A 26,718-nucleotide genomic window follows, 5' to 3' on the forward strand; every position below is an offset into this window, starting at 1 on the left:
TAATATTGTAAGATACAACACATTTATAATAATAATATTTTAATATTTTAACAATTTTTTTATTCTAAACTTATATTCAACAGTTTAACAATGGATTTTTGAGCACACATAATGATATGGGATGGGATCATCAATATACAGAATCAGAATCAATTTATTGTCACATGATGCATAAAATATCGAGTGGGTGAAAGCTCTCAATATTGCAGTTACAGAAAGAGTTAGAATAGGGAAGAGAGAATAGAGAGGGAATGAATCACAATCCCCTCACAGGTCAATAACAGGAAGGTACAGACAAATCGAATAGACCCCATACACATTCCAAGGTAAAGGCTTAATAGCTGCCTGTCATGTCATCATCTTCATGTCATCTTTTTTTTGTATCCATTTGCAACAATTCTCTTTCGGTTCCCCAAATATTGGTCCGCTTCTTGCTTAATGTTTTACATCATCATGATGACCCTCCATAAATAAATAAGTCCCTGTTAGGGAAATCCCCACTGGGAAATTCCACAGTCCATCCTGGCCTGTAATATGCTGTAACTGGTCCTGGCTGTAATATGGAGGTGCAAAAGAGAGAGACATTATCATGGAAATAATATCTATTATACTATGACAAAATGGTCACATGCCAAATGTATCACGCGATATATTATATATATATAAAAGTTCTAAACTTTTAATTACCGTAAGTTACAGGGTCTTTTATACGTACCTAAATCACTGGCAGTTGCATACATTTATCAAAAGCCATCGGTGTGTTAATGTTAATTGTCTTTATGAACTTGTGATAATGTTGAAGCGCCATATAAACAAAAATCTGGACAATTTGGCACTGAACTGCGTATCAAAAAGATGCCTATATTTTGTGGGTAAACGGTGCGTCCCATAGCCTGAAGAGACGGTCTGTGATTGGATAGTCGGATAACTGCTGGCTTCAGTTTATTTGTTTTCAACAGATAGATACACACAAGTTGCTATTTACCAGGTGGCACATCTCAGCCTTTTTTACTTTAAAGGACCCCCAGTTTGTTATACTGTACATAAGGCCACGGCCCACGGTGGCACGGACCCTAATGGCCCTTAGGGTGGGCCCGTTTGATAACTTGTTTTTATTTTGATCTCTGAAACCCTAATCTGAGAGAGTCTGACAGTGTGCAAGACAGTGTACTTTTGTTTCCTCTAGAGTTACTTACAGACCCATATCGGGGTCCATTTGAACCCTTGGTGGTCCCCAGGCCTGAGGTTGATAAGCAATGGTTTGATTGGTCCATCAGAGAGCGTCATAGCCAATCACAGCACTACATCCCTCCAGGCCATGGGACGTTGTGGACCAGTTTATGCGTGTCCGCCTCCGCCCCGCCCACCCCGGAAGAAGGGGTCGTGACGTCACTAGCAGCCAACACACAACGCACACCTGCCATAATAAATGACAACAGACACCGCAGTACTTCTACTTCCATATGAACCAGCCGCACACACACATAATGCGTTATAGCGGCCATATGACGCCTTTATTTATCTAATAGCTGATTAAATCGTGACATAAAAAAAAAAAAAAAACGTCTTTGACAGCCGGGACGCATAATAGCTTCCTAGCAGCGAGTAGCTGGGTCTGAATGGAACATTAATTTTGTGAATGGGGCTATAATAGTGGATCTGTACTACGTTCTCCTCCGTGACTTCATTCAGGTTCAGTCCAGCGGATGATTCACAATACATGATAATAATCCTTCTCCCAGCTTCCAGAGTTAATCACCGCCGGACCGATCAGGCTCAGCAGCCCCGGGTATGGAGCCTCCCAGCACGGGTAACACGGGCTGTGTGAACATCGGCAGTCTGACCAGCACCCTGCCCGTCATCCCCTACCAGAAGCTGACCGACCTGCACTACCTGAGCAAAGGGGGCTTCGGCACCGTGTTCAAGGCTCAGCACTCCGACTGGAGGACCACCGTGGCCATCAAATGCCTGAAGCTAGACTCTCCCGTCGGTGAAAGGTGATCTAATACATTTGTGATTATTACACTTCTTTAACCTATAAATGTGGTGTTTGATCCTGAAATGAAGCTTGATGGCCGTGTATGTAACGTTATGTTACTGCTTCAAATTAGAGCTGACATTCATTTGTGCGACCATCACTATCACTTATCCTCAACCTATCAACCTGTGGGTTGGGACCCCCAGGGCCAGGGGGGTCCTTACATGATTATTTTTTTAGGGGGGGGTCCCACTCCCTAGATGACAGTGAAGTGACATCAAAAGTAATCAATACAAAAACTGGTCAAACATTGGCCAAAAGAAAGTGGCAAAAATGTGAAAATAACTACAAGCTCACAACAAAGACCCCCCCCATAACCTTATGCACAAATGGAACCAACCTTACACTCCTAGAGTTACTGACCTGTAAGGGTCCATTTGGGCCGCCCGTCCCTCCTTTACCAGCTGCAATATTAGCTACACATTTATGTATCAATAATTATAGTACAGTAGAGTAATATTTAATATTCTGAAATGGGCCATTCTGCATAATGTGCACTTGTGCTTTCAGGGATTTGAGTATCTTTTGATGTACTTTTAGCAAAGTCAAATTTTGAATGCACGATTTTCACTTGTAACTTAATGGCCAATGTATTTATTTTACTGTGGTATTTCTACTCTTACTTAAGTAAAACAATCTGAACAGTGTGAGTACATCTTCCAGCTATGCTTGCTTGCTCAAAGGCATGATGTGATGGTGTTTCAGGGAGAGGAACTGTCTGCTGAAGGAGGCAGAGGTTCTCCACAAGGCCAGGTTCAACTACATCATCCAGATCTTTGGCGTGTGTAATGAGCCAGAGTTCTTCTGCATCGTCACCGAGTTCATGAGCAACGGCTCCCTGGATGTGCTGCTCCATGAGGTTGGTACCTAGTACCTACTGTACTTTACAACATTATGCTCTGGGTGCTCTTGAGTGCTGTATGTCAGTGAACTGGAGTCTCAAAACTTTATTTACTTTATTTACTAATTGAAGTATTTAAAAAGTAAATTACAGCCCTGGCGTTAACCAATTTGAACCCTAGTGTCCCTATTCTGGGGCTAATATTTGAAGATATGTATTATTTAGTGTAGAGCAAAAACAGGAGGTGGCCTAGTATAGAGTCCTTGGGAATCCGGTCAACCAAGTGTAGGGTTTAAGTGTAATGTCTGTTGTTTATTTTGTTTTTTTTAGCCTAACCATCCAGTGCAGAGTACTCGGAGGCCTCTATGATGTCATGGTTAACAGTGTTTACATTGTGGTTAACAGAGATTGATCAGGGGTTGACACTAACGGTTGCCCGACTGCCTGTGGCAAGTAAATAAAACGTTCGGGCAAGTGGAGTTTGCTTTCAGGTTGCCCGGCGGGCAAGTGCATTCAGTCTTCATTAAATATTGGCTATTTATGAAGAACAATAATGCTACCTTTTTACAACTAGCAGTTGCACTCATTCTGGTTTTTCAAAGTGTCGGCAGTTATCGATCGGATTTAACACAAATCTGTTCTACAAGTGCGAGTTTTACCATACATTTTTTAATGGACAAATAACTTTTCAGGCAAGTGGGCATGACCTTTAGGCAAGTAGACCTTTAGTGTCAACCCCTGCTGATCTATGTTGTAAAGTTGCATTCTCCAAATACCCGCCTGTGAGTTCGCAAACAAAATTGAAAGTGGAAGGATATACAGTGTCTGTTGAAACTTGAAACCAAGCAACAAGATGGATACACTCTACTGGGAAATTACCTCTTGTCATTATGTGTCACTTTCTCCTCTGTCTCTCTCCATTTATTCACTTTCACTCTGCCTTACTGTACAGTAAAAAAAAAAAGCAAAATAAGCAATACATTCTCATTGCCGTAAAGTGAATTAACATTTCTTTATTGTTCATTAATACGGTCTCACCATGGGGTCCCCACAAAATTTTATGGCATCAAAACCACTTTACCCTATACATCTACAAAATCAATGTGAACTTGTAGATCTGCTATTTTCGAAGTATTTTAAATCATTTGAATATCTTTTGAAATATTTTAACAACACGAATCCTTTTGTGGTTTTCCCTGGCACAAATTATTTTCAAAAGGGGGTCCGTGGTCAAATACATTTTAATTTGGGGGTCCTTGACCTTAATGCATTTGAGAACCATTTCCTTCACTCCCTGAACACAAGTACAGTATGGAGTCTTTCCTCCTGTATGTTTTTTTTACCTGGTTTCTTCTTCTTCTGTGTGTGTATAGAAGAGTTTGTACCCTGTGCTGGCCTGGCCTTTGAGGTTGAGGGTTCTCTACGAGATCGCCCTGGGGGTCAACTTCCTCCACAACATGACCCCGCCCCTACTGCATCACGACCTCAAGACGCAGAACATACTAATGGATGGGGAATATCATGTCAAGGTGTGTGTGTGTGTGTGTGTGTGTGTGTGTGTGTGTGTGAGTGTGTGTGTGTGTTTCTGTGAATTGATCCAGTATGAATTTTAATAATGAGCATGTTGAACAGTACTGCTATGGTAAAGGAGCACTTCACCCATTTTCAACCTGTATCATATATGTGGTCCTCACTAATGCTGGCCACTGGGAGCGCCATGGAGAAAGGCTGCTTCCGTACAAGCTCCAGAGCGTCGCAACGTTTTTTCGTCCTTTTAGTATTTTTTAGCCTTCTCTTTTTTCCCTACACCGTCGGGTGTCTAAGGAGTTATGACAGACAAGCACTTATGGACATCAGCACAGCGATTACACGCAGAATTCCGGACTTTTTTGCCGAAAACCTTCCACTCGGCTGGGTGGCGGGAGGGCTTCCCTTTGTTCCGGCTGGAACGAACCCGAGGCGGCGAAGAAGACGGCCAGGTCGACGAGGGAAAAGAGCGGGTCTCCTCGTAAGAACAACAAAACGTGGATATAAACCTGCACTGCCTTCAATCCTGCTAGCGAACGTTAGATCTCTGTGTGAATCAAGAACAGTGACCACTATGGACGACTTACTGGCGCGCGTTAAATACAACGCCGAGACGAGAAGCACGTCCATTGTTGTGCTAACAGAGACGTGGCTAACGGAGTTAGCATCTGATTCTTCCATCACTCCCCCTGGTTTCACCGTGTATAGAAAAGACAGAGACACTGTACTAAGCGGTAAGCAACGTGGGGGGGGAGTTTGTGCCTTGATCAACAACAACAACTGGTGCAAAGATGTTAAAATCCTAGATAGTCACTGCTCACCAGACCTTGAACTTTTAATCATAGCCTGCCGTCCTTTCTACCTACCACGCGACTTCAGCATTGTGATTGTAGCCGTTGTTTACATTCATCCTGGAGCTGATAAGGACACAGCTATGAGGGAATTACACCAGGCGATCAGTGCACAAGAAAATCGCCACCCGGACTGCGCAGTCATCTGCCTAGGCGACTTCAACCGGACAGACTTAAAAAAGGTCTTTCCCAAATTCCACCAGCATGTCGCCTGCAGCACCCGTGGTGACAATATTCTTGACCACTGCTACACGCCCTTCAAGGATGGATACAAAGCTCTCCGCCGCCCACCGCTAGGAAGCTCTGACCACTACGCCATCCAGCTGCTACCTGCCTACAAACAGAGGCTAAAAAGGGAGCCGGTCATTGAGAAGGAAATCCGAATCTGGTCTGAGGACACAGACGCTATGCTACAATCCTGCTTCTACCAGACTGACTGGGGGATGTTTAAGAACGCCGCTGGGAATAACATCAACGAACTCTCAGACTCAGTCACTGGCTTTATCAGTAAGTGCATAGATGACATAGTCCCAAAAAAGACAGTTCGGATCTATCCCAATCAGAAACCATGGATGGACAGCGGAGTACGTGCACATCTGCATGAACGGGATGCTGGTTTCAAATCTGGCGACGTGGAAACGCGCAACACGACGCGCGCGGCCCTAAACAGCGCCATCAGGAAGGCGAAAAAGGCCTACACAAAAAAGATGCAAGACAAACTCAGCAATGGCGACATCAGGAGCACATGGCAGGCGGTACACACCTTGACAGACTGCAAAACAAGAACCAGAAGCGAGGTGAACCCGCCTGCCTCCCTCCCCAACGAACTGAACACTTTCTACGGCCGGTTTGAGATCAGCCCCAACCGCGGCAGCCAAGCGGGGCCATCAGCAGCACCAGCAGAGGAGAACCCTCTAACCATCTCGGAGAGAGAAGTGCGTACAGCCTTCGCACGGGTCAACATCCACAAGGCAGCCGGACCTGATGGGATTCCAGGCCGGGTCCTTAAGGCATGTGCAGACCAGCTGGCGGGTGTCTTCGCTGACATCTTTAACCTCTCCCTCTCCCAGGCTGTGGTCCCTGCAGGGTTCAAAATGTCAACCATTATGCCCATTCCCAAAAAGGCCAAAGTGACATGCCTGAACGACTGGAGACCTGTCGCTCTCACCCCGATCGTCAGCAAGTGCTTCGAGAAACTGGTGAGGGAATACATCAGCTCCACGCTACCTGCCTCGCTGGATCCGTGGCAGTATGCATACCGCAAAAACAGATCCACCGACGACGCTATTGCCATGGCTCTCCACACCGTCCTCTCGCACATGGACAACAAGCTGCTGAAGGACAAATATGTACGTATGCTGTTCGTGGACTACAGCTCAGCATTCAACACCATTGTCCCAGCAATACTTGACAAAAAGCTCAGAGACCTAGGGCTACACCCAAGCATGTGCGACTGGATACAGGACTTCTTGTCCAACCGACATCAGGTGGTGAGAATGGGCAGCATCACATCCGACCCCCTGACCCTCAACACCGGAGCACCCCAGGGATGCGTGCTGAGCCCTCTCCTCTACTCCCTGTACACGTATGACTGCACAGCCACACATGTCTCCAACACCATCATAAAGTACGCGGACGACACGACAGTGATAGGCCGAATCGTCAACAACGACGAGTCTGACTATAGAGAGGAGATCAACTCACTGGCACGCTGGTGCCGGGAGAACAACCTCTCTCTTAACGTCGACAAGACCAAAGAACTGATCGTGGACTTCAGGAGGCCGCGGAGAGACCATGCGCCCATCCTTATCGACGGTGCTGCAGTGGAAAGGGTCAGCGAGTTCAAGTTTCTCGGAGTACACATCGAGGAGGACCTCAAATGGGAGACGCACACCACACACGTGAGGAAAAAGGCTCAGCAGCGACTGTACTGGCTCCGCCGCCTGAAGAAGCTCGGAGTAGGACGTCGCATCCTCAGGCTGTATTACAACAGTTCTGTTGAAGGCATCCTAACAGGCTGTGTCACGGCCTGGTACGGGAACTGCACTGCCCGAGAAAAGATCAGCCTACAGCGAGTAGTGCGATCGGCAGAGCGGATAATGGGAATCGAGCTCCCAGCGCTCCAGGAACTGTACAAAAAGCGGTGCGTGGTCAAAGCCAAGCGCATCATCAAGGACAAGCACCACCCAAGTCACAGACTGTTCAAACCCCTACAACGACCGCGACCGGGCAAGGGGCTCTACCGCAGTATCAAGAGTTCCACCACCAGGTTCTGGTGTAGTTTTAATCCGGCTGCTGTCAGGATGCTGAATGAGGCATAAGCCTTGTTCAGCAGCCTGACAGCAGGCGGTGCAAAACCTTTCTGGCTCTTCCTGAACACACCTGTGGATTATACCAGGGACAATGACTTGGACTTAGCTCCCCCTCGGACACACCTGTGGACTACACCAGGTACAAATGACTTTTTTGCTGCACTCCCTCATGGAGCTACTTGCGGATTATACTAGGGTCAGTCCACCCTAGGTGGACACGCACTGACCTTTTGCACCTTAATCCCATGTATAACGCACTGACTTTTTTTGTCTTTTTATTGTGCTCTTTTTTCTCTAAGCACCTTAACGTCCATATGTATATCATGCACAGTATAAGTATAACATGCACAGTATACATACATTGCTGCTATGCTCAGGCACCTTAGTTTTTTATTATCTCAGGTACTTTGTAAATATGTAGATAACCTGTCTGGCCTTCTGTTGCTCTCTTGTTTTGATCTCCTTCCCACTTGCCCCCCACCCCCTCTTCTTCTCCCCCCCCCCCCTCTTCTTTCTATGGAAATTAACGTTGCGATGGGAACGATGTACAAAAACGAATTTCACCCACTTCTTTACCTTGTAAACCTGTGATGTGACAATAAAACTGATTCTGATTCTGCTCATTCTAAGATGCCACCATTGATGTTTACTCATTCTGTGTCTCAGAGGAGGGCTGTGGACAGCTCAGAAACTTGCCTACCTCATTGGTAGCAATGGTAGGCATCATTGATGGGGATTCCAAGCTAATACAAACCACAACCCTTCTCTTAATGGACAGCGTCAGCTAGCATTCTGAAATAGAAATGACCAAACCTGCCTACTGATGATGTCACTGGTAGGCAGGTTTCAGAACTGTGCCTAGCCCTCTGAGACACAGATTTAGTAGACAGAAGTGGTGCCATCGTGTAATGAGCATTAGTGAGAACCAATATGCAGTACGTTAAGGTTGAAAATGGGTCAAGTGCTCCTTTAAATGTGAGTGAGAGATGTTTGCATTAATTATAACTATATATATAATCTGAATCCATTTGCATGCATAAGTTATTGAGTTATCAAGGGTCCAATTAGACTCCCTGTGACCCTCAGAAAAGATGATGGTAGTGGCTTAGTGTATGTATGAGCATTTATAAAAAAAAAAATAAAAAAAAAAGAAGAAAAAAAAAAAGCCATCCTATAAGCTTGAACCAACTAGTTCTTAATCTGTCTCAGTTACACAACTGGCACTAATACCAGAATTTTTAACCATGTGAACCCCAGCATCCCTAACCCATTAAGGCCTGAGTCCGATTCTTAAAATGTTTTCTAAATCCAAACAGGAACAAATTTAAACAGTTTTTTGAAAATATATATACCGTAAAAAAATATTTGTTCAAGATTTTTCAAAAATAGCAGATCTACAAGCTCGTAGCGCGGCACTCGGTGCCACGCTACGAGCTTGTAGATCTGCTATTTTTGAATAGCCAAAGAAATCTAAAATGACACAGATGCGTTCCCGGTCTTAATGGGTTCATCTAGGCGAAAATAGGCGAATATTCAGTGAAAATAGCATATCTACAAGCTCACAACGCGTTGTGTGGAGCTTGTAGATGAGCTATTTCTGCTGAGGAGATTTGGTGTAGTCAAGAGGGACCAAGGAGGAGACCAAGTATAGACCCATGGGGGACCCTGGTCAATGAAGTATATTAGGGTGTAAGTAAGTGGTTAATGATGCCCCCATAGATCTCATTGAAGTGTGCCTTGATGAACACTGGATTAGCCACTTTTCTCTCTGAAAATACACGCGGCCCACCGCGAACACTTTGGAAATGTTCAAGTGGGCCCTGATCCGAAAAGGGTTAGGAACCACTGCTCTAACACTAGGTCAAAATGTTGTGCACAGATCGCAGACTTTGGCCTTTCAAAGTGGCGGCAGCTGTCCATCAGTCGAGGCTCTGGATCCAAACCCCCGGAGATGGGGGGCACAGTGATCTACATGCCCCCTGAGCAGTACGACCCCTCCAACAGCCGACGGGCGGACGTCAAACACGACATGTACAGGTGAGACCCCGTCACAGCCCAGTCACAGGAACCTCCACCAAAGTAGAGAACTGTGAGTGTACAGTATTTACAGTGCATGTACCTTACTGTAGGGCTGGGCAATATGTCGATATTATATCGATGAGGAGTGCATTGGGAGAAGGATGCTGAAGATGGAATTGCCAGGTAAGAGAAGAGGAAGGCCAATTCCCCTGATGGGAATTAGCCGTAAGAAGAAGAAGATAATCGATATTGTGACTATCAGACTAGATATCGCTTTGAATATTGTGATATGGCATAAGTGTTTTCCTCTCCTGGTTTTAATCACTTGAGCCTTATTTGATACTTTGAACGATGAAAAGTTGTCCAAAATGTTAAAAAACAACTAAAGTAGCCGATCTACAAGCTCGGCTATTAACCCTTTCAGACCTGAGGCCGATTCTAAAAACGCCCGCTAAATCCAAACAGTTTTTGGAAAAACTTATGTTGTACAGTATATAGCAACATCTAAAATGACACAGTTGCTGTACCGAATTGAAGGGGTTAAATAGCGGATCCACAAGAAATATCGATGTCTAAGCTTTTCGTAAAAATATGATATTTTATGTAACTTATATCACCATATCTTCATTCAAAGCCACATGAGCTTCACTGTTGGGACACATTTAGTGTTTTTATAATGGAGCATTTAAACAAAGTCAAAGTTGCAGATGATCTCTTGAGTGTGAACTCTTATCAAAAAGTGCTGACTTGTTTATACCAGTAAATGCTTACAGATGATATCAGGGATATGCATTTCATCTGTGCAGGTCTAATCTCTCAAGAACAGATTCTGCTCTGCGTTGGAATCTGTCGTGAAGGCTCGTCATAACATGTACGCACTGGGCTACAAGTGAGCGTGCCTTCAGATCAGGAAGCAGGCCGCGCTTTACCCAATCAAATGTAGTGGGTGGGATTCACGTGTCCGTCGATCTTTCCCCCTCGAAACAAACCCAAACTAATTTAACAATAGCGTCCGTGGAGCAGACAAAACCACGGAAAGATATTCACATTTTAACTTACTCTTTCATCATAGAAACAAGTGGGCTTATAACCAAAACGATCCATGTTCTCTGGGAGAAGTGGTGTTAGTGTTCCGTGTAGAAATATTGTTAGTGGGAATGAAAACATAGTGGCACCACCGGAAATGAAAGCTGAAGGCAGACCAAAACCCCGGTTTCCTTTGAGCACGGGTGCTACGTTGTCATTGTCCCAGAGCCAAGATGAGATAGTACAAACAGCAGAGGGCGCTGTTTTTCATTCTCAATCTGGGTTCCCAGATTGGTGCAGGTCAGGATGACCCATCAACACTTCAGGTTAGGTATAATCCGAAAGCAGGCAGTGTGGCAGCTCTTGGTAGATTCTAAACGTACCAAACTGGAACATTGGGCCCAGGAATAAATTCAGCCTACTCCCATGAGCAAATCTGGTGCTGTCCTGCCCCCCATCCAGACCAGGACAGCACCAGATGTATGTAGTGCACCTCACAGCCAGCCAGAGAGGTGCTGATTTGACTCCTCTTGGAGAGAAGGAGGGCAAAAAATGATAGCTGTAACTAAGTTCTTCCTCAGGTGTCTTGTCGTTCTCGGCAAGCTGGTTTGAAGGAATGCCTGACGAATCGTATCATGTCCACGACATACCTGAGAAAAGGCTAACGAAGTGCTTCTCATGAATTCCTCTACCAGTCAAGTGGGGTTCCATTTAACAGGAATGATATGACTTCTTTCTCTAACTGACTTATCTCCTGCAGCTATGCCATCATTATGTGGGAGGTGCTGTCCAGGCGGATTCCATATGAAGGTATTTATACCGCATTCGTGCAAACATAGTGGAAATTGATGATACAAGCTTGTTGTGAACTTGCTATTTTTGAAACGTTTTCAAAATATTTCATTTTTTTGTAATCTTCTTTGCCTATAATGACATGCCCAAAATACGACACCAGGTTGAAAGTATTTAATAGAAATGTGTAGGCTAATCCAGAGGTTCTCAAATAGTTTTTAGCTCTCGACTAGCTTATTTCGAACAATCCTTAAGGACCACCCACCCGTATTTAGTATATAAGAAGGCATAACATAGTCTTTTCTATTTTATTTTAAATGTTTAATTAGTATTTGACATAACATTAATGATCTAAAAGCCAGATTTCTACTTAGTTGCGTGCTGGTGTCGCACGCCAAAAATAGCCAATCTGCTAGCTCTACAAGTACAAGCTATTGTGAGCTTGTAGACCACCTATAATTATGCCATGGCATGGACCACTGTTTGGAAAATAGTGGGCTAATCTTTATCTAGGCTACTTTCAAGATCAACTTTGTCATTCTCTTGTCCCTTTTTTGTTAAATTTATTTCCCCTGTCCATTTAGCAAAGTAATGTATTGTGTGTGTGTGTGTGTGCGTGTGCGTGTGCGTGTGCGTGTGCGTGTGCGTGTGCGTGTGCGTGGTGCGTGGTGCGTGTGTGTGTGTGTGTGTGTGTGTGTGTGTGCAGAGGCGACCAACCCCATGCAGATCATGTTCAGCGTGCTGCGTGGCCTGCGTCCAGACACAGGCACAGAGAGCCTGCCCCCCGACATCCCCGGCAGAGAGACCCTCGTCAGCCTCATGACCTCCGCCTGGACCGCCAACCCAGACGACCGCCCCTCCTTCCTCAGTAAGCTACACCTCGAGTGGTTCTCAAATCAGACATTTTCATGTCACGGAGCCCTAAACTGATATGTATTTGGCCAGGGACCTCCATAAGAGAAGATTTGTATTGTTTCTAAATGATTCCAACATTTTTCAAGATCTTTCAAAACATTTCCGAAAATAGTGTTAGAGTGGTTTTTGATTGATTGAATACTTTATTAGTCAAAAATGTAAACAGCACGTGGTACAGTCAGACATTAAGGTTAAAAAGATAACACAAAAAAGTGTCCATTGTGGTCCTACAGTATGTATTCAATTCATCAACATAGCATAAAAATAAGACAATAATACATGTCATCAACAAATACAAAACACTATACTGTATGTACAAGGGAGAAAGAGGGAAAACGGCGGCAGTGAATGACACCACCTTTCTGTGGGAAATTGCATTTACCTCCCCTTGTGGTCTCCTGATAGATGATTTTTCAGGACAGTTTTGAAAGAAACCAGTGAGTTACAACGTTTAATAGATGGTGTCGGGGCATTCCACATTTTGGTGGCAGAGCAGTAGAATGAGCATTTGTTTGTTCTATATTTTGGTGGTACCAGATCGTTGTCGCTCCCTCTAGTATTGTGGCTGTGGGTGTAACTGACTTTGGAGAAGTAGGTATTGAGGACACTGCCCCTTTGACTATCTTAAATACCAATCCCATTTTGATTTGCTTAACCCTGTCTTCTACCCTGAGCCGTCCCAGACTAGCAAAGTGTGTTGGAATTAGGTGGGTCATGGGCTTTAGGCAGAGCAGTTGTCGAATCAGTTTGTTTTGGGAGGTGTTATTTTGATGCTAAATTAACTAATTTAGCTGTGGTCCCCCTGGGGAACCCCTTCAAAGACCCTGGGGGTCCCCAGACCCCACTTTGAAAGAATTGAAAGACAGACAATGAAAATGATATAACAATATTGCATTTTTAATTGAATTAATTCACCACATTCACCCAGGTGTCCCTATTTTGGATGATATATCTTTATATAGTAGGCAAAAATATTTAAACATTTTCGTTGTGAGCTTTTAGATTGGCTCTTTTAGAAATGTTTAAATAGGTTTTAGGTGATTAAAGGGTAAGACCACTTTGGTAGTGGTTTGGGTTGTGTAGTTACCTTGCCATAATGTAACCCCAAAGGTGGGCAAGAAATCAAAAATAATTGCTCCATTGATTAGAAATTGATAATTCAAAATATGCTCCTCATTCACTTGCATTGTACGGTAAAACAGCTCTCAAAGTCACTCTTTTAGCACATAAATGAACCCAAACATAGCTGATTCAGGCAATATAGAGCATCACCAAACCCAGTACTGTTTGTTTTTTTTATAAAAAATGTCAACTTCCTGTTGATTTTACTATTTGAAGATCTGGATCCGGATCCGCAGATCCAGTCCAGGTTTTCTACTTATTAAAAATGGCAAAATCAACAGGAAGTTGACATTTTTATTTAAAAAACAAACAGTACTGGGTTTGGTGATGTTCTATATTGTCTGAATCAACTTTGTTTGCGTTCATTTATGTGCTAAAAGAGTGACTTTGAGAGCTGTTTTACCGTACAATGTAAGTCAATGAGGAGCATATTTTGAATTATCAATTTCTAATCAATGGAGCAATTATTTTTTATTTCTTGCCCACCTTTGGAGTTACAACATGGCAAGGTAACTACACAACCCAAACCTCTACCAAAGTGGTCTTGCCCTTTAAAGTGTAGTTGTCTACCATATTGGAGAACTAGATATATTACCCGCCAAGGTGACGTGTGGCAATAGAGTGGCAAATGGTCTTTGCATAGGCCTGAATGTGAACATGACTGAGCAATGTTGCTGGAGGAAGTGAAACATTTAGCCATGCTGCCTTCTGTACTAGAACTGAAATGTAACACATTTTAATGTGTTGCATTCATTTTCACAGACACGTTAGTCTCCCTCCTTTGTACAGTTAAGATTAGGACTTTGCAATGAACTAAATGGTCTATAACCAACCTAGTCTTGCTCATGTAGGATAATGGAATAATTGAGAAGCAGTTTTTTGGGAGGATAATCGTTTTATTTCTTATGTATCAACGAAGCGAAATGAAGAAATTCGAATGGATGTTTTTATTATAGTATAGAGTGTTTGTTCAATAACAGGAATCTACCCATCTCTCCAGCTCTTTAATAAACAGAAAATACATTTTCAGGTACTGTAGGACAGGTGACACAATTTCAGCCAATCTGGAGAGAGTACCCATTTATCAGCTTCATTTTCATAGTGTTCCAGTTCCAATTTTGTCTGCTCATTTATTTTGTCATCACTTCCAATTTCACTTGTTTAATCTGTATCCTGAATGAGTTCTCTATCCTCATTGGATAAAATTGGTATCTCAACCTGAAAATGCATTTTCTGTGAAGAGCTGGAGAGACATAGAGACTCCTGTTACTGAACATACACTCTATAGCAATGAGTACTATCAGAATATAGAGCTATTTAACCAAAGAAAATCTAAGTGTGTTGCATCATGACGCGTTGTGAGCTTGTAGATCTGCTATTTTCACTGAAAAAATATATAATTATTAATAAATCGTAATCGAGGTAAAAGTTTGAAATAATCGTGATATCGTTGTTAAAATACTTTGCTCAATGTCCTTTTATATTGAGCACAACCTTGCTTGTCATGTCAGTTGGATGATGTTTACTGTCCTCCACAGAGCTTCACAGTGTGGTGTATTTTCTGTCTCTTATCCAGAGTGTTTGATTGAACTGGAGCCCATGCTGAGACGGTTTGATGAGATCGACTTCCTGGAGGCGGTGCTGGAGGTCAAGAAGTCAAAGGTCAGTCAGGGGGCAGAATAGGGCTGGGCAAAACGGACAAAATGTAATATCAGAATATCTTTGAGCAAGTACCTCAGTATCAACTAGAAAAAGTGCTCCTCAGAGCACAGGTCATGTAGGTTATTGTGGGCCAGCAATGTTTGGAATTCACCAATCAGGATGGAATAGGAACTTGATCACATGACTATAGAGATCGTGTGTATTTGGATAACATCTAAAGGAGTAATATCAAAAAATGTGTTTTACATAAGTCAGCCTCCTGGTGGTGCTATTAACTCTTTGACTGCCAGAGTATTTTCATAAAGTACTCCCCCAGTGCCAGCAATTTGTGTTTTTTTATTTTTTTATTTTGAATTTTTCTCATGAAAATAATTTAAGGACACATAATTTAAAGACCCAGCACAAATCCGCCACTAGAGAGCAGCACATGACAGCGTGATCAGGTCGTTGGGTCTCTCTCACCCTTCTTGATAGATTAGACAGGGAAAAACATGAAAACGGATGTGACGTCGTCCCAGATTGTTTTGATCGGCAAAAATTACGATGTGATACACGACGGCGATGACTGATTGTCACCCAGACCATAGATTATAGAAGAGAACCTGTCCGTTTGTCCGTTATACCGTGTGAAAAATCGTTTATTTACCTATTTTGGACGAAAATGACTGGGGAAAAAAATCAAAAACCGGAAACGGAATCCAGGACATGAAACCGGATGCAGATGTCCGTGAAGTAAGTGGAACTCGAGAATAACATTGAATATTAAGCAGCATAGCGCAATCAGAGATTAAACAATGAAGGCGCGTCAAGCGCGTCGAACGCGTCGACGGCCAACTGGACAAAGTAGCACTTGACGCGTTATCGCGTCGTCCGCAGTCAAAGAGTTAAAGGCAGATGTGAAAAATGCTGGGCTAAGGTTTTTCCTTGGCCTCTAGGAAGTGCGCATACAAAGTTTTACACAGATCGGTGCAGTTATAGGTAAAAACACGAATCGGCCCGTTATATTTGAACATTTTCACCGAAATCAAATGCTGCGTTCATGATTTGAGGCATTTTGTTCAAAACGGAGCACTCCTGAAAACTTTGGAAGCCAATCTTAGCCAATCAGGATGGAATATGAAAAAAATACTTATTCATCAGTAATGCATATATAATAACTAAGTGTGTAAAGGTAATAGAACAGCTAGAACAGCAAAAATGACGATTTATTTTTTAATGAAAACACACTTCTCTATGGCCTCTTGCAAACCTACTCCGAAATTGACGTACGGTGAGTGGCTGTGAATGTGTGATGTTGTGTCATTTGTTCAAAAGAAACCAGTTTGATTGCTGCGTTATTCGGGTGCATAAAAAGATTTGGCCTCGGGCCCGGACTGTTGGCCTTGGGGTCCGGGCACCTAGGCTCCTATGTAGCCTGACAGTGCATCGCGAGTTCGAGTCCTGTTCCCAACGATCTTTACCGCATGTCTCTCCCCATCTCTCTCTCCCTGTTTCCTGTCAATCTCCACTATACGCTATAAGTAAAGGCCCCCAAAAAAAAGTATAAGTAAAAGCCCCCAAAACTATATAAAAAACAGGCCTCCCTGTTGAACAACACTTACTTACATACAGTAGTTATTGCTCATGCTGGTGTGAGATGATTTCTTCACCCGTAAGCCGGGAGAGAAATGATGATTCTAAGCAGTTCAACTTGTGACACTTGTGACAAATAGATGACTGGACATATTTGAAATTTCAACACTATTGACCCAATGGACACATCCTTCCTTGCTCTGTGTGTGTGTGTGTGTGTGTGTGTGTGTGTGTGTGTGTGTGTGTGTGTGTGTGTGTGTGTGTGTGTGTGTGTGTGTGTGTGTGTGTGTGTGTGTGTGTGTGTGTGTGTGTGTGTGTGTGTGTGTGTGTGTGTGTGTGTGTGTGTGTGTGTGTGTGCGCGCATTGTGATCAATTTCATGTGTAACTGGATTAATGGATTTATTAATGCGTACCCTTTGTACTCAATGAGTACTATCTCATTGCTCTTATCTGAGCAAATCATACAGTACATCGGGCAGAGATTTGTGTGTGTGAGTGTGTGTACTCTGTGATTCTGATAGTGGTATTAGCCGGGTGAATTTCACTGTCTACCTGTAGATTTGCTTTGCATCAGTTTTCACTGTGCATGTGTGTGTGTGTGTGTGTGTGTGTGTGTGTCCACAGCTGATGAGGGGTGCAGGCTGTTGCACGGCCACGTGTGGGAAGAAGAGGGAGGACAAACCCGTCAACACTGAACACTCTTCACCCTTCTACGTAGGCAAAACACTGACTTGACATGCTTTCACTCACCACCTTAAATGCACCTTTCTAGTACTTTGTCTTTTTTAACCGCTTTCAAACTTGCATCCATATTTTGGGCATGTCATAAGCGGAAAAAAAAAATGATCTACAAGCTCTCAACACGTCACATTGCGACGCCTTTGTGAGCTTGTCGATTGGCTATTTTAGAAATAGGGCTTAAGTGGTTAAATGGAGCGAAGTTTTTAAACTAGAAGAGGTTGGATCTGATGTTGAGTGACAACGAGTAAACAAAACTTCAGTCATTTCTAGATTTATGCTGTGTGACTGAAGAGTTTAGAATTTCACTCTTTTATACTGTGTCTTTAACCCATTCAAACCTGGAACTTATCTGTGTAACCACTTTATCCATATTTTATACTTTGGCTATTCAAAAATAGCAGATATACAAGCTCATAGCGCGGCACTGAGTACTGCGCTATGAGCTTGTATATCTGCTATTTTTGAAAAATCTTGAACATTTGTGCAAATATTTGAAAATAATTTAAAGGGAACATTTGTAACTCCAATTTTTGCTTTTGGGGGTCCCTGGAACAAAATATTTTGAGATGGGGGGTCGGCGGCCTAATACATTTTGGGGGCCCTTGACATGAAAACATTTGAGAACCACTGATATAGAAACCGGAATTAGAAGACATTTGTAGAACCCCCAGAAGCAAAGATTTGAGGTACAAATGCTTGCCTTAAAAATACATATATTCAAAGATTTGCACACATTTTCACAATTTTTTTTGAATAACCAAAGAAATCTAAAAATGACACTGATTCTTTCCCGGTCTAAATGGGTTAAATGTTCTCTTAGAGCGGCCCTCTTGAATCTGTAAGAAACATCCTAATTCATACTGTCATGCAATGTTTTCTAATAGAACTTGAACTGTATCATTACTGTGTGTGTCCCTGCCTCAGCAGAGCTCTACCTCAGGCTCGGGGTCTTGTTCCTCCCAGGAGACCGAGATATCCCAGCCTGGCTTCCTCACCAACTCCAACACCCCACCGGGTACAGGTAATTACATCACACATCACACCTTCTTGTACACTCTCTGAGATCAAATCAACACTGAGGGTTTTACAGTGGAGATTGGGCTCCCAGAAAATAACACATTTTGAGAGAAAAAAAAGGTTGAGAATCAGCAGTTATAAAATACCTCATATGTTCAAAACTGTAACTTTTCAGGATTCAAATTCAAAAGTAGCAGATCTACAATCTCAAAACACGTCGCTTGTGGCTCTGCTACTTGATGCTTTTGTGTGACGCTGTAGTATCATCAAGTACGGCGTTAATTTACGGGAATAAACACAGGAAGTTAGAATATGGAGATAGGAGGTTTCTGCTCGACAGCAACAATGTTTTAAACAAGATACAACAAGATCTCTCCCCATCCTTACCATTCTCCTTTTTCTCTCATCCAGGAGTGTCATCATTCATGCCTCACTCGCTGGAGCCTCCTCAGCCGCTGCGGGCCCAGAGCCCAACCAACAACAATCTGAACGACTTCTCCCAGGCTGCTGCGTCTATTAACTTTAAAGAATTAAACATCCCTACAAACCCATGCCTGCCCATTACTGAGTGTCAGACCGCTCTGGAAGAGCTGACCCTCAAACCTCGGGCTGAGCCCTCTGTGAAACCACAGCCGCCACCACCACCACCACCACAGCCACCAAAACCAGGTAACTAGGGGCGCAAACAGTAGATAAAACTAATTGATTTCATCGATTTATAAAAAATAATCGCTAACTTAATTAAAGAATCGATTAATAATCAAGCTCTATTTTGGGTACGTCATTCTATGCGAAACGCTTAAAATTGTTAAAAAGACATTTTAATCTGTCAGATCTACAAGCTCACAACAAACAATATTACAGTATATACCATTTAAATGCTTATAAAATTCATATAAGTTACTTATTTTAAATGCAGTGTGCAAAAGTAGTTCAAATCAATTACGCGATCATGCCCGCAAATTGGCCGCAAACAGGTCCATCTCCAACAGGAGAGCAGTGAGTAAGCGCAAGAGAGACAAAAATGTACTTAATTGATCATTTCAATCAGTCATGATCTAATCTTAGATAATGTTCTGTGTTCGTCCACACAGCCAAAAGTTCAGACAATGAAATGGTTTACTAATTCAGTTGCCAGAACAGATAAAAGCTAAATCAATTGGCCTACTTACATGTTGTGAATGAAATCTACGTCTGCTTTATCGTCATTTCCCCCTCTGTCATCCTCAACCAAGCATAAGACACAAACATTCTTTGTTCCCGTGATATTTGATTAGTCTACGTTTGCATGCAGTCATCTTCAAATGTCAACAGTCTTTCAGTAAATGTTTTCCACTGCCGTGTGGTTTCATCGATGTCTCTGTATCAACCACGGTTTCAGATCAAAGCCCTTTGGTTATAAAAGAAAATGAGTTTATAGAAGATAAGCGATAATTTGATATTAATTCGATTCAGCGGCGGCCAGCAACATTGGGTATGATGCATACAGTATGTTGAATGAATCCAACAGGACACACCAGTCCCTCACTGGAGTGTCATTTACAGTAGTGTCACATCTGTTGCGTTTTACGACTCAAACTGGAACCTCTCCTGTCTCCTCTTTGCTCTTCTTTCTTCTATTTTCGTTTTTGTTATTTTATTGTGTTGTGTTTTTAATTGTGATATATGGATCACCTGGGTCTGAAATGAAGATTGAATTGAATTGAACTTCTCGAATTTCAGCGGACGTCTTCCCCCCGCCGAGCCACTCCCCGCCCTCGCAGGGCCCCATCGCCCGCTGGATCGGCGAGCGGCGCGAGGAGATCGTCCTGCAGATGACGGAGGCGTGCCTCAACCAGAGCCTGGACGCCCTGCTGGCGCGCCAGCTCCTGATGGTGGAGGACTACGAGCTGGTGCAGGGCCGGCCGACGCGCACCTCCAAGGTCCGCCAGCTGCTGGACACGTGCGACCGCCACAGCGAGGACTTCTGCCGCGTCGTCGTCCGCAAGCTGCAGGACAACAGGCAGCTGGGGCTGCAGCCGTTCCCGTCCGGCCTGTGCTCCCCGACGGCCGGGCTGTTTCCCAGCGCCCCGGCCTTGTAGCGGGTCCCCCACCCCCCGCCCCCCAACAACGACACCCAGTCTGTTGGAGCAGGGGTTCTCAAACTTGTTTTTATTTATTTCAAGGACCCCAAGTTTGGTATGCATTAGGGCCGCAACCCCTCATAACTCTGAGAGGGTACAAATGGAAGCGAATGGACCCTTACGGGTCCATTCGCTTCCATTTGTACCCTCTCAGAGTTACACATCTGTAAGGGTGCATTTGGTTCTCAACTGTCAATAACTTAGTTGGGGACCCCCTGGAACTCCCTCAAGGACCCCTAGGGGGTCCCCCGGACCCCACTTTGAGAACCACCGTGTTGGAGTACAATGGTGGGGACGCTGTACAGACTAGGAAAGGCCTCGTGGAGCCGACCGTGGCGGTATGTGGATTAGTGTTACGGAGCTCTCTGAGGTGATGAGCAGCTCGGACAATTTGAGCCTTTTTATTTGGATCACAGGGTGCAAAGCACAGAAGAAAAACGGCAACGTTTCGATGTCAGGTTATGATTTTTGGATCCTTGTAACCGGACTCGGACCCATGATTATTATGGTTCCTTCACCCGGTCAGGTTCTCACAGAAACAGAGTCCAAAATGATAGACTGTCACATTGATGTTGCACTAAACAGGAGTCATCGTTAAGACGCAAAGCAAAGCTACTGCGTTAAAAAAAAAAGTGTTTGCTCAGAGCGCATTAATCAAAGACAAAGTTATATCCTATATGATGGCCGTCACCCAAGAGCTATAAACCGTGGGCTCGTATTATGATCATGCTATGCATTTAAATTATAGTAAAATACATTATTTGCTTTCCGTTCATTCTGAATGAACAGTTTGGCAGAGCTCAGTAGGAGGGAACAGACAAAGTACCTTCAGAGTTCACTTTTATTTCCGGTATATTTCCGTCTGGAAAGCGTCGCATCAGAACGCCGCAAAACCGGACACTCCTCCCCCATGCTCCCATAGAAAGGAAGTGGAACGGGACGCTGAAGCCACGTTTATGCTCTGACAAGCGAAAACGGCCGAGAACAGCAGACCTACAAGCTCACTACGCGCAGGCGGATGCACCGCATTGTGAGCTGACATGTCGTCTGCTATTTTGGTCATGCCACACAAAGTAGGCTTTACACTTCTGAAGTGTATGTGTGACCTCATCAATTATTTAGCTCCATGCACAACAGGTGCCGGCGTCACACCCAGCTCAGAGCCTAATTAATTTGACTCAGCCATCCTGACTCTACACACTTGTTTAGGATTTAACTCACATTTGTTGTATTTTTTTTTTTTTACTTGTTTCCAACACACGCATAGTTAGCAGAATCTGCTAAAGGCCCATGATACCCAGTGGATCTGGGTAAACTACAGCGCCACAAGGACTGGCTGGTAGACCTACAGCTTACAGCTAAAAACATTGTCATATCGTAGCAATGTTAGGTGATTTCTGCCAAGGAATCGCCACATTCATACATGTTTACCACCCAGGGTGGGTGTGAGGTCGCGGTGCGTACACACACACACACACACACACACACACACACACACACACACACGCACACACAAGAGAATCTGTGTGTATTTGCATTGAAGCACACACGCATTAAACCATGGACATTGATGCGTTGAGCAAGGAACTCCGCAGTGCTAATAATAGCAACCATGAGGTCTTGTCACAGGAACAGGCACTTCACCCAGATGCTTGGCTGACTGTTGGGACTTGTTGGGACTTGAGTACAAGCCGTCCGGCCTGTGCTCCCCGACGGCTGGGCTGGTGCCCAGCGCCCCGGCCTTGTAGACATTGATGCGTTGAACAAGGAACTCCGCAGTGCTAATAATAGCAACCATGAGGTCTTGTCACAGGAACAGGCACTTCACCCAGATGCTTGGCTGACTGCTGGGACTTGAGTACAATATAGACAACCTTGCACAACTTGATCCGCGTTTTGGAATGTGTTACAACTAGACTGTGTCAAATGATAAATGAAATGTGCCATGTCATGCTCCTGCCGGGGGCCTGTTGCTTCCCTTGCATAGTTTTATTGCAAGTTTTATCGCCCAGTGAAAGAGAATCTGCTGGGAAATCGAGATAAGAGGAAGTATTTGTAACATATCGGTCAAAAGTTGCACGTGCGTGTGCGCGAGCGAGCGATTGGGGGCAACCGTCACTTTATCTTCCTGCTCCCAAATAGCCTGCCCTATGTTCCAGACAGGGAAAGACTGGACAACCGTATCTATTTATACCTGAACTTATATGAATAATGATCTTCCTTGGTCTCTTCACTGCAGTAGTCTTGCAACACACAGAGCTTCAGATCTTTTAGCTCTGTAGATAACGTACCTGGATAAGACCACATCAAACCTGCCTCGCTTTTTTTTTTAATCAAAACTAAACATGTATGCTTTGATGTACAGCAGCGATTACACAACCTGCGGGTCTGGGCCCCCAAATAAATGCTAAAAAAACTAAGATTAGATTAAATAAATTATTGATTAGATAAAAAAATTATGAATGTTAAAAAAAGTATTTCGTAAAACCTTGACAAATTAGTTACTTAGTTCCATTGATCCGAGCCTGAACACGACTCTTTCGAGATGTTGAAGTGGGCCCTGATCCAGAAAGGGTTGGGACCATTGTACATCATAGCAGTCAGTTGAAGGCAGCAGTCACAGCTGCTCTATCTTCCCTGTGCTACATTTAATTTAAAGACCATTAATGTTATTATTGTTGCTGTCGATCAGAAACCTCTTTATCTCCATATTCTAACTTTTTGTGTTTTTTCGTACTTGACCATACTACAGCGTCACACAAAAGCATCAAAAGTAGCAGATCCACAAGCTCGAAACGCGCTGCGCCGCGTCACGTTCTGAGCTTGTAGATCTGCAACTTTTGCTACTATTGTATTTTAATCCTGAAAAGTAACAGTTTTGGACATATGAGGTTTCCACCCGACAGAGACGATCTGCTCTATCTTCCCTGTGTTACATTTCATATTAAGACTATTATTAATATTATATACTCTCATCTGTTTAAAAGACGACCTGTTGTGCTGTCTGCCACTTACTATGTACATAGATTAATTTCAAGTCTTGTAGGCCTACTTGAACTTTCTCACAAGACATGCACCAAGAACATCGGAGAAAACGGCCACTAATATACAGTCCCTACGCCCGCTGCTTTGAAAAAAACATTCCTGAGTTACCGTCCCAATATAAAGCCTTTGCATTGGTTTCGCGATGCAGTTTGTTTTTCAAATCTCCAAACAGTTTTCCACTCAGTTTTAGCCCCTACATTGAATTCTTATGTCACCACCAGACATATTGGTAGGTCTGATAGGTCTGTCTGTCTGCACATATATACTGTTTTGATACTCACGTTCACGTTAAGATAAGATAAGACTCTTACTATATATTTTTTGCAGGCGCAGTGCTCTCTGTCAGTTATTCACTATCAGGTGTGTTTGTGCCAAATTTCACACGAGTGATAACCTGCTATTTCCTCATCAGAAGAAATGGCACGTGTTCCTAAACCATTTATCTACAGCCACTTCCGCACGTCTTTATGTATACCTTGTTTCTCTGAAAAGGGAAGCGAGAGAGCTGACACATAATTTACAGTCTCTCTTCGCTGACTTCCACTTCCTTAAAACAGGTGGTGACTTTACAGTAGATGTAGTATTATTGACGTGGAAGAGGTTGTCATCTTCATCTTCATTACAAAATGTATGATTCAAGGTTTTTATTGTTACATCTTATGACAAGTGTAAAATTATTTGAATCTCACAGATGGAGGGATTTCTTTTTTGATTTAATGTAATTGCTACTTTATGGCTTCCCTCATCATGAAGCACAAAATGTCCCCGTATACTGTGAAAGCATACTACAATATAGGCCTGGGTGATATGACTTCAAATCAATATCACATTTGTTTTCACATATTTGCCTTGAATATGATGAATGAAAGATTATTATGTTAATTGTGAAAATAGCAGATCTACAAGCTCATCATGCATCGCATCGTGACACAAGCTTATAGATTGGCTATTTTAGCACGACCATCGTACAACTAAGGGAAAAGCATGGCTTAAGTGGCCAATCGGACCAATCAATTTAGTCAATACAAAATAAAAATAAATCTAGATTCTTTTCATGTGGATTCATTGATATATATATATAAGGAATTTTAAACATCAACTCCTTCTCAATTATTCGATTAACCTACAAGATGAAGTCGGTTAGAGGTTTTGGTACATGTTCAGTGAATTCCCCAGCCCTAGTACTACAGTATGTTTTCATTTCCTCAATAACAAGATAATGTCTCCTCCCAACATTTCCCACACTGGGACCTGCTCCCATAGACCCACAGGAAGTAAGGTCACCACCGGTCACATGAGACACTGACAACAAGTCTACTAAAATGCCACTGCCAGGGAGTTGTTTTGATCATACTGTAAATCCTTGCTGTCGGGTAGAAACCTTGTATGTCCAAAACCGTTGCTTTTCATGAAATTGTGGAAAAGAACCTGTGTTCCATCAGGTCCAATGTAGTTATTATTTAGTCACTAGTTCTTGAATACTTTTCTTGGTTAAATATTTATAAAACCCACAGACACACTTAACCACTTCCACTTTCTCTCCAGAAGGATCCAGAATAGCAAAAATAGCAGATGTGACGTGTTGTGAGCTTGTAGAACGGCTATTTTCGCTACTTTTGTACAAAGAAGTGGGCATTAGTTTACAAAAAAAAAAGTTTTAATATGGAGATACAAGGTTTCTGCCCGACAAATCTACAGTAAGTACAGTGATGAAGGCAAGCCGGCAGGGTAGATGTGCTTCCAAATCTCCTCTGGACTCATTAATGCCTTGTCTTTGTGCCTCACATTATGCTTTTTGTTTTTAAATGTATAATAATGTTACACCAAGAGCATTTTACACATATCAAGCATCAATGAGGGAAAAAAAAGAAGGCAAAACTTGAGGGTTCTCAGTTGGCCTTAAATATGTCATGGTAACATTTTCTACTGTAGTTGATTTCATCTTTTTATATAATTTTCCTTTCAATGGTCTATTGTTGTTGTAAAGTGCATTTTGATATTTTAGTGACTGCCTTTTACAAAGTTGCAGCCTACTTTAGTATCCATGTAATCATCAATGTCAGCTGGCAAACAGTGTTGGGCAAGTTACTCAGGAAGAGTAATAAGTTACTAGTTACTCATTACTCCTTTAAAAAGTAATATTGCATTACTTTTCATTTGGTATCAAGAGAAACTAGTTACTTTATTTTAAGTTATATTACTATTATTATATTGTTGTCTTTTTTCACATGTGGAAACCTACTATGGAGTATACATTATGGGCTTGATATATATTGTCTATAATCGGACAAAAACGAATCACTTTCATTGTAACATAGTAACTAAAAGTTGTTGTAATATTATTACTGTTTTGACTATTGCTAGAAGTTACATTAGTTACTGAGGAAAGTGATAATATAACAGTAATATGTTACTTAGTAACTAGTTACTGCCCAACACTGATCATCAATGTCAACTGGCAAATGATCAGAGAAACCATAATGATTATACTATATATAAAGAAAGTGCAGTTGTTGCATAGTTATGGCTTCAATAGGAGCTACACCAATTTAAAGTATGTTTCAAAGACTTCATTAAAGTGGGTACATTGTTTTACCTGTCATCTTTCAATTCCCCTTTGACAAACATCCCAGTGGTATAAAGTAACTAAGTACATTTACTCAAGTACTGTACAAGTAGTGTTTCAAGGTACTTTTACTTTACTTAATTATTTCAATGTCTTTTCTTTCTCTATGTGAATGTATGTTTGCCGCTGACCCCCATCGGAGAAGATTTTGTCTAAAGGACCGCCATAAGAGAAGACTTGAGTTAAGAAATGTCTAAATTATTCAAACATTTTCTCAATTTTTCAAGAATTATCAAAATTATTAAACAAAAAAAGCAGATGTATAAGCTCACAATGCATCACATCGCAATTTGTGTGTGTGTGTGTGTGTGTGTGTGTGTGTGTGTGTGTGTGTGTGTGTGTGTGTGTGTGTGTGTGTGTGTGTGTGTGTGTGTGTGTGTGTGTGTGTGTGTGTGTGTGTGTGTGTGTGTCCAAAAGGTGACACTCAAGTCAACAACGTGACGTATGTCACATCACATACCGTACCTAACACTGTAGCTGAAACAGACA

The 26,718-nt window shown here is 42.8% G+C and overlaps 1 protein-coding gene across 1 annotated transcript; it reads left to right on the top strand.

Annotated features, from left to right (window-relative positions):
- The first annotated feature begins 1,408 nt into the window (after positions 1-1,408).
- On the top strand, positions 1,409-25,144 carry ripk2 (receptor-interacting serine-threonine kinase 2). Its single transcript, XM_080440479.1, has 11 exons — positions 1,409-1,997; positions 2,744-2,897; positions 4,253-4,408; positions 9,449-9,606; positions 11,375-11,424; positions 12,113-12,274; positions 15,020-15,105; positions 17,302-17,391; positions 18,346-18,439; positions 18,847-19,104; positions 20,158-25,144. Exons 1-11 carry the CDS (start codon positions 1,792-1,794, stop codon positions 20,514-20,516), a joined length of 1,773 nt encoding a protein of 590 aa, XP_080296605.1. The 5' UTR covers positions 1,409-1,791; the 3' UTR covers positions 20,517-25,144.
- Positions 25,145-26,718: the final 1,574 nt, after the last annotated feature.

The sequence above is a fragment of the Gymnoscopelus braueri genome (assembly GCF_963280865.1).
Source record: "Gymnoscopelus braueri genome assembly, chromosome: 10".
NCBI classification, from domain to species: domain Eukaryota; kingdom Metazoa; phylum Chordata; class Actinopteri; order Myctophiformes; family Myctophidae; genus Gymnoscopelus; species Gymnoscopelus braueri.